The sequence below is a fragment of the Pieris brassicae genome, chromosome 1 (assembly GCF_905147105.1).
Source record: "Pieris brassicae chromosome 1, ilPieBrab1.1, whole genome shotgun sequence".
Taxonomy (NCBI): domain Eukaryota; kingdom Metazoa; phylum Arthropoda; class Insecta; order Lepidoptera; family Pieridae; genus Pieris; species Pieris brassicae.
In genome coordinates this window covers 23,419,712-23,428,948 of record NC_059665.1, presented here as the reverse complement: position 1 = coordinate 23,428,948, position 9,237 = coordinate 23,419,712, and the positions used below count along the sequence as shown (strand labels likewise).

At 33.4% G+C, this 9,237-nt stretch overlaps 1 protein-coding gene and 1 long non-coding RNA gene across 2 annotated transcripts; one reads left to right on the top strand and one right to left on the bottom strand.

Annotated features, from left to right (window-relative positions):
* The first annotated feature begins 2,738 nt into the window (after positions 1-2,738).
* Positions 2,739-4,496, top strand: LOC123711565. The gene is made up of 3 exons (XR_006753977.1): positions 2,739-3,072; positions 3,236-3,460; positions 3,974-4,496. It is a non-coding gene; the product is annotated as an uncharacterized LOC123711565 (long non-coding RNA).
* A 256-nt stretch (positions 4,497-4,752) lies between these two features.
* On the bottom strand, positions 4,753-9,223 carry LOC123716071 (xanthine dehydrogenase-like). The gene is made up of 10 exons (XM_045671599.1): positions 8,856-9,223; positions 8,549-8,710; positions 8,272-8,400; positions 7,578-8,059; positions 7,296-7,479; positions 6,984-7,179; positions 5,980-6,746; positions 5,680-5,869; positions 5,386-5,499; positions 4,753-5,122 (listed from the first exon to the last, which is right to left on the bottom strand). Exons 1-10 carry the CDS (start codon positions 9,210-9,212, stop codon positions 5,052-5,054), a joined length of 2,652 nt encoding a protein of 883 aa, XP_045527555.1. The 5' UTR covers positions 9,213-9,223; the 3' UTR covers positions 4,753-5,051.
* Positions 9,224-9,237: the final 14 nt, after the last annotated feature.

The following is a 9,237-nucleotide window of genomic DNA, read 5'->3' as shown; positions in this document are numbered from 1 at the left end:
TTCTCGATAAAAGATAAAATAATTTCCACATAGTATAATAGCTTACCTGCTGTTAGTTTGTTAGTTTTAGTTCGGCCTCATCTTCGTTTTCCATCTCTATTGTACTATGCCGTCACAATTTTTCTCAATCATTTTCATCATTTCAATTTGTTTCATCTCATCTGTCCATGGCTTTTTGGCATTGAGCTAGCATGTCCCTGTGCTGGTTAGAGAGTGCTCAAGTTTCGCAGCCATAGGTAAGGCAGGGTAGAATACATGTCTCAAAGACTTTGCTCTTTATTATTTTGCTGAAATCTGTTGTTTTCATGATCTCCGTCAGTAACAAATTTATTTTCCATCCATTTGCTATTCTTCTTTTGATATCTTTGGTCATCAATTGAGAGAGATAATGTGCCCCAGATAAATGTGCTCTTCAAAATATTTGAGAGGTTGTTTATGAAGTTTTATTTCTTATGACATTGACTAGTAGCTTTCTTTTGCTTGTCTTCATTTTCAGTCCGACTTTCTCCCTTTTTTTATTTAAGTGTTGTATCATTTCTTCAGCTTTCAGTTTCAGATGAATGATATAATTTTCTCCCGTCTATATTTAGTCCAAATTCAATACATTCTAGTTTTCGGAATATGTTTTCAAATACAGCATAAAATAGCTTAGGAGACAGTGGGTCCCTTTGTCTGACACCTCTTTCGATTTTAAATATCTTTTCATTTGTATTCTTGCATTGTATTCAATATATCTTTCATGATGTTTGTATAGGCCCCGGATCCTCCCACGTATTCTAAGCTTTCTCATATCATATTTGATGCTGTCAAAGCTTTGCTGTAATCTATAAAAGCCATATACACTGTTTTGTTACATGTACTGTACCTTTCTAGGATTTGTTTGACTATTTGTATATGATCTATGGTTGCGAAGTTTTTCTTAAATCTAACCTGTTCCATTGGTCGGTAATCGTCTAATGTGGTGCTTAATCGATCTAGTAATATCTTGGAGAAAACCTTATATTTGATTGACATCAGGATTGATTTTATTCTTCTTGAAAATGCTGTTCGCTATTGTATGATTATGTCCTGAGCGGAGATCTATTAATCGATGACCATTGATACTTCTTCTGATACCGGATTCTTCCAGTATGTATTCGTCATCATTTTATTTAGCGCCTTCTTGCGTACTGAAATCCCTCATTTAGATAATAATATGATTAGAGTTTTATGTTTTAGTTCATCAGCTTGGTCAGTTGGTGCGTGGATGATTGACCATATTTTTTTGAAGCTGGGTCTTTTCAAATGCAGTATGGCTATTCTGTCCGTCATACCGATGAAATCTTCTATAGAGTTTTTAAGTGGGCTTTAACTAAAAAACCAAGCCCAGATAGTGATTTAAGAGTTCTTAAAGTCCTAGAATAGAGCGATGCTATCTATATGTATTATGTATTTTTATTAGAGGGCGGTGGTCTGATCTCCCCGCGGCGACAAACCGTGGTGGGAAAGCTTCTTGATTAGGCTCAAACTATTAGCAGGATACAACTTTAGAAGAGTCGCAAAGGATAGAGAACAGTGAAAAGGGTTCAAGGAGGCCTTTGCCTAGAGGCACACCGAACTCCGAGATATACTGTAGTAACAATATTTATATAATAACATTAAGGTTATAATTTTATTAGTATTTAACTTAAGACACTTAAATTAAAAACTTAAAACTTATTACTCCTTATAAAACTTATAGAATAGGACAAGCGGGTTTATTTAATACTATATTATTCATTTGTTCAAACTGCTTCAATGGAATATAATGTATTGAAAATTATGTAATAGGACATTAGGTTTGTTTGCAATATAATTGACAAAACCTTAAACTGTTTCAGGTTTTGATAGATTGTGTGCTATTATAACGCGCCAATTTGTCGAGTTCTCACAGTAGAAGGTTCCATTCGTCGCGAATCTTAAATGAAGTTGGTGTTTGAGTTACCTGCCGGCGGTCTGCGGCTCGCACTCCCGCGACACGTAAAGCCTTTCTAAATTAGATCCGAACTCGCCGCGAGCTTTCAGTTTTCGGTAACAATCCTAACTCATTTGTGACTGTTTTAAAAAGTTTTACTGTAAACGAATTGGGCTCATGCTGTGTCCCAGTATGAATGGTTAAACATTCAAGTTGGATCAAGAGAAATGAATAAATATGTTTCAGGAGAAGTCGTTCACTGGTCTTTATATTACTTTAAGGCTGGAGTCTTCATTGAGCCTTTTACTCGTAGACACTGGTTAACCGTAGTAGCTTAAGCATTACTTATTTTGAACACTCTCTACTTAAAAGAAGAAATAATCTTTGCAAGCACATGTTTGTTAAATAGGTTAATGAGTGGCCTCGCGTCATATTAAGTACGGTGCGTTATCCAACCCTTCCCATTCGTTTCACGAGATTACACCGAGAGGGAGGGGGCTCATAAATTCGGGAGATTTATTGTACTTACATCGGCCTACCTGCGCCTAGACTATAATGTCACTGAATACAATTTATTAAATACCGTATTGATAAATGGAAGCGACTCATAGTAGAATAGAGAGAGATAGCAGATGCTGCAATGTATACAAACTACCTTATAACATGTTTGGGTGATGCCTGGTGGGTCCGGGATTTTGAAATAGAAGGCCGTTTACCACGTTGGTCGTGCTAGTTCACTTAAGTAAAGAATTGTTGACATCGATTTAGTGGAGCAGGTTTCATAATATTTGGATAGAAGGATAAGTAATCGATCCTTATATTGAGTTCTTAGATTTAACAACCAGTTTACCAAAAAGTTTGGTCTCCATATTTCATCCAAAAAAGAAATATGACAGCGCTATCGTTTAAGCATGTCACAAAAACATGTCCGAAAATATTTTGTTATGCTTATTGTTTGTAAATATCGTATTTTGTTATGACTATTTGGACCTGAATCCTAATGACCGTTCGAGGATGAGAAGCTATAAGATAGATGAGATGGATGATAGTGAAGTGGCTAATATCGACGTTGCTGGTTTATTTCAACCTTCGGATGACGACAGGTTAAATAATCGATTCGAAGTAGCTGATGATTCTCGGTAAGCGTAATTAGTTTTGAACTAGTTTCTTTCCAATTTGTTCGAACGATTGGCTTTTTAAGATCTATGTTACGTTGCAGTCGTGAACACAAAAAACGAGTATCTGCTTAATTTTAATTCTAGCTATCGTTATTGTTCGTTTAAAACATTGCACTTTTTACAGAGACTATCTCTCAAATAGTAATTTAGACTCACTAGTTGAGGCCAATTTAGAAGAGTATCAAGGAAATGAGGATTATTCGAACAAAGATACACATGATGATGGTTTATTTGATGAAAAGCCTCAGAGTTACCAGAACGATCGATCACTTCCTACTAAAGAGAAGGAAATTCGAAGATATGACAATTTTAATAGCCATAATAACTACAAGAATTTACAGAAGAAGTGGTAAGAATAACATCTCGTCGTTGTAGTTGATTAGCACCGGCCTTCGTGTATCATATACATACGTATATATATATAACTTAGTATTGAATCCAAGTAGTATATGTAAATTGATTCTTTCATTTGATACAACTAATAAAGTCTACCGACATTTCAAGTTATATTGTCAATTAGTATTTATAAGGCTATTAAAGCCTTGTCAGTGAATTACACACGGTAGAAGAAAAAAGTAGGTCAATATTTAAACGCCTGAATGAAAATTTGTGGCAAAATGACTAAAATAGACTATATTTCGAACAGAAACTATTCTCGAATTAAATTAATTTTTAAAAAGTTTTATAAATATTACCCGTATTTGTTTAAACTATGTTTCTTGAAAGCCCCCTAAATTGCTATCAACAACGTGTATTTAAATTATCTTGATTGCAGCTATAATACTTACCTGCTGCAAATAAGATACACAACTACACTACTTTGGCGTTTTCCAAATAATTCTAATTCACACTATTGTTACAGTGTGTTTAAAAATATGAAAATTCCTTTTTTTTCCCATGAAAAACGGAAGACGACTCGGCCAAAAAAGAACAAAAAAAGAAAATTATTTAACTTTGCATCAAAAAAACTAATCGGGAAAGCAAGTAAGGTTACTACGCCTTTGAGCTTGACGACACAGAGGTCTACAGAAAGCACTTTATTTAAATTGAATAAAAGATCTTATTTAGAAAGAGTGTGCCCTATATGTAGACGAAAATTTATAGTGAGTGGGGTGAAAAGCAATGAGCAATCTACTAGTTTAATTCACAATAGCAGACAGTTTTATAATAGAAACCCTTATAATATTGTACATCAAGGTAATTACGATAAAATAAGTAAGAGCGAAGACGAGGAGCCTGAACAAACAATGAGAGATCCAACATTATCGAGTGAACTAAATCTCTCCGGAAGATAATTATTTGAGAGATTGGTTTGTGTGTTGATATGTTTATTTTGAATAATTTTGTAAGTGATTGTGAATTAGATGTACAGTGTTTCAGTTGTCCTTTATTTGGTTCAAGTAACAAATATAGTATATTTTTTTGAGAGTTTACATTTATTTGTAAATTTAAAAATACAATTCCTATCATTTAAGGTACTTTATAATTTAATATTAAAGAGAATCCGGGAAAACGATACAAATTGCCCGTTAATGTTTCGACTTCACTGTCTCAAGAACACGATTCGATCATTTAGACATTTTAACCTTACCTTGCCATTCAGGTTTCTTTACAGTATGATCTTATAGGGTACATAATAATAGAAATATATTTTTAAAATATAACTGGTTTATTTTCTTGGTAGACACCGTTGTTATCTCTATATTTATACATTTCTCAGTACATATAGGTATTTGTATGTACCTGTACCTGTAGATTTGGAAAGTTAGGGTTTTAGGGCTCTATCGCAACTAGAGCCGTTTTAGTGCCATTTGCCGAGATCAGTAATTCAGTTACATGCACTCCTAAAACTCGTTATAAATCACTTAGATATTTAAAAATATATTTTGCATAATTCTGAACTAAAAACGAATAATTAAATTTATGAATATTAATTCATTTTAATAGAATTTGAAGTCCTTGATGTCTGTAGCTGCTGCTACACATATTTTTTCTGTTGTGTAAGGACCATCTGAAACAAATTCTATAATTAAGGAAAACTATTTGACTGAATTAAAACGATTGTTTCATTAATTCAATAGAGGATTTTCAATACAATTTGATTACATGGATTCTATTAGAAATATGCAAAATGACTATAGTAATCTTAGTTTTAAGTTTTCAATAGATAATCTTAGTTTTAATTTAATTATTGTTCGTAATATGGTCTTTGTACTTGTAGGCGAGGTTTATTCATATATTTTTTATCTATACAATCTCATTTGTATTTCTTACCTATTTGAAACCATTCATTAGACGGTATGCCAGCTTCGTTTCTAGCGGATACAATAGCTTCTCGCATCGCAAATGGTACTGATAAAGCCATCACAGTTGCCGGTTCACCAACAGCTAAAAAATTTTAAAATGCCATGTTATAATAAAATATTATTTATTTAAAATAATAGTATAATAATATATCGCTTAGTTTAATTGGTACAATAAAATTTCAATATAGTTTTATTCCAAATGAGTGCTATATTCGTACTCGTAAAATTTGCATTGTATTGTTTTGAACTAGTTGCAGGTTACCTTTAGCACCGAGTACTAGATCGTCATTGTAAGGTTTTGGCTTAAAATAAACACGAAAATCTATAGGAATGTCTAATGCTTGAGGAATCTTGTAAGACCAGGTTCGGTCAGTCAGGAGTTCTCCTGTCTTGTCATAAATTAACTCCTCCGTGGTAAAATATCCCAGACCCATAACGAAAGCACCTTCTATCTGAAACATGACAAACATGTTCACGTTTTAACACACAAAGTGCCAAGTGTAACGATTATTTTAACATCACTCCTCAATTGTTTATGCAATAAGACACCGTATTAACTTACTTGACCAATGTCAACAAGTGGATTGACACTTCTACCAACGTCTTCTAAAAGGTCTACTCTAAGTATACTCCACTCTCCTGTTAGGACGTCAATTTCGACTTCAGCCAAGGTAATACCGTAAACGTCAAAGTAGCGAAGATCTTTGGTGGTAACGAAACCATGACTTTGCAAATCAATGCCTCTTTTAAATGCTTCTTGTATTAAAGATTCCCATTTTGGATTGTTAAGTTCTATTCTTAAGGGCTTCAATTTTTCAAGAAGATTTTCACAGGCTCTTTGAACTCCAATACAAATTGCTTGCGAAGTTGTGCTTCCGATTGTAGCCATCGTATTAGGATTAAATGTGGTGTTATTGGTTTTCACTTTTATTTTGTCTACAGAAATACCAAAGTAATATGCACATACTTGAATTGCCTTAGTATTTATTCCTTGACCTATTTCAACACCGCCGTGCGTTATTATTACAGTTCCATCACCACGTAAAACAGAAACATTTACGTCAGAATAATATGAAGGTGTAGATTTCCATTTCATAAATATAAATCTCAAACCACGTTTTTTCCAGCGATTTTTGCTATTGTAATCTTCAACCTGCTTCTTTCTCTCATTGTAACTTGCATCTTTTTTGAGATTATCTACCATTTCACATAGTATGTTTTTAAATTTTGGGTCTAAGTTAGACAAACGTACAGTTACAGGGTCAATATTTAATTCATAAGAAATCCTTTCAAGAATCGTTTCAGTTGCTGTAATTGCCTCAAGTGTACCTGCAATCATTATCTACAAGTAAGAATATGAGTATTTCTGTAAATATTTTTTTCATTTATACATAGTAGTAACAAAGTGGAAGGATTCACATAACCCGAAGTTAGATGGCCTTATTATAAAACTGGACTTAATGTACCTACGGTAACGATATTTCTTTACATAATAATAAAACATATCACCTACCTTTACAACCCTTTGTCTTTATTTGTAATAAGGAAGAATAATTTCTGACTTACCTGGAGATCTGCAATAAGTATTAGAAGCTGTATCGGTTACAACATTACAAGCCTTAAAGTTAAATCTATCTTGCTGGTAACAATTATAATAGACGTCGTAAGTAAGTGCTACTATTGTTTCATTTACTAAGTAACCGTTATCCTCATAAATAGTATAGTCCATGTACTGTATAACACCTTCACTGTTTAGGCCAACCTGAGAGATTTAATTTTATATTTTTTTTTATCAACTTTGGCTCTAATTTTAATCTCAATAAAGCATCATACATAATGAAATTACTTTATCTTTCAATTAACATTAATGAATATTACCTCATAGTCAACAGAGGATGGAAACCTTTTCCCAACGATCCTCATTGTTGTTTGTAATGGTAAAATAAATCGACATGGGCGGTTTAACTTGTAGGTAACTAGAGTACATGCTGATGAAACTTGAAGGCCGCGAGTGATCTTAAGGCCAAACGCTCCACCACAACGGCGAACGTCGACGTCAATCCTTATTTATTTGAAAAGATTAGATTTCTTTAAAATTTATAATATTAATTTTATTCTGAAAGCTAAATCATTATTTAGCATATTAATTAATATGTTTACCTATTCTGATCAATGTTTAAGCATCGCGCTGCTGCTGCTTGATCTGAGTCAGAGCATTGAGTAGATGAACGAACCGATATTCCTTCTTCTGTCAGCCATGATACACAAACTACGTTTTCATAACAGAAATGATACTGTCCATAAATAGTGTTATTGCCTCGTATAACAGTGACAATGTCATTACCTTCCTTACTTGCATTTATCGTCTTCACAAGACTTACATTTTCTGTTAACGTTTTCGCTACTTTAACATCTACAATAGGTATTTTTGAGGAACTATATTTAACGTTTACCAATTTTGCCGCTCTTTGAGCTATTACATTACTTTCTGCGACAATTATTCCTATAGGCTGGTTATAAAAATTAATTTCGCCATCACTTAGTAATACTTCATCTGTGGTTGTTTCAGTTACACCGTTAGTAAAGGAATTTGCACCAGGAATATCTTTGGCTGTATAAAACGCGATGACACCCTTGGTATTCTGTAATTTTAAAAAAGTAAGTGTCAAACGTTACATTTTTAACATGTTTGTTGTGTTGTGATCTGAAAGTAGTATTGTAATTTAAAACAATTTCAGTACTACAAATAGAAATAAGTGAAAATAAATCGTAAAAGTACAGCAAAGCTACATAAAAAAATTGATATGTTACAATATAATATATGTTATATTAGTATATTTGTAATGTGACTCACTAAAGCCTCAGTTGCATCTATTTGATCTATTTGTCCTCGGCCTACAGTACTCAGTACAAATGCTGCATAAACTTCATTCGGCAATGAAATTAGGTCCTCTGCATAGGGAGCTTCTCCTGCGCATTGAATCTGAGATAATAAACCAATAAACTTTTATTTAATTCAGACCACTTGAGAAGGCTGTGTTGCTGATGAGCCCTTTGTGCCTTCGCCAGATGCATTAAAAACTACGTCAGTCAGTTTGTAAGTACTAATAAAAAAATCATATGTTTATTACCAATCCTTCCACTTTGTTAATAGGTTCATTGATTGGCCATACGCTACTGTCAGTGGTGTAGACTTGCTTTCCACTCGATACTCCTCGCGACTGATGTAGCTTTACTGCACCGGATTTATATCTGGAGTTCAGGATACTTGGTGGACACAGAGATAATAAGCCCTTAAAAGTATGAAAAACTTTGGTAAAAAGTTAAAAATAAAATTGAAGCTTCAATTATTAAAGCGTCGACGTTACACATTATTGATTGATTAATTGGGTACTAATATTTTATTACAATTATTATTGAAGTTGTCGTTATTGTCACCTTGTAAAAAAGTCCAACGGCCAGTCTCCTTCTGTATTCAACCGAGTTGTAGGGCATTTCTTCAATGATAAGTTCTTTTACTAATACCTGTATTGCCGTTTGTAAAGTGTTATTGTCGAACAAATTCTTGCCTTGTAAACACATTTCAGTTTTACAGGCTCTAGAGTATCCTGTTCGTAATCCTGAGTATATTATTCGGGATGATACTACTCGGTTCGTATTATCTAGCTTATAACAAAAACCAGCGTTAATTATAGCTTGTGAATTTTGAGCTCTTTTCATCACCTTGAAAGTTACAATGTGATTGTTTTTACTTAGCGGTGGTAAAACGACATTATATATTATCTTGCTCCTCATATTTTCTTGTAGGAAACTTGGCAAA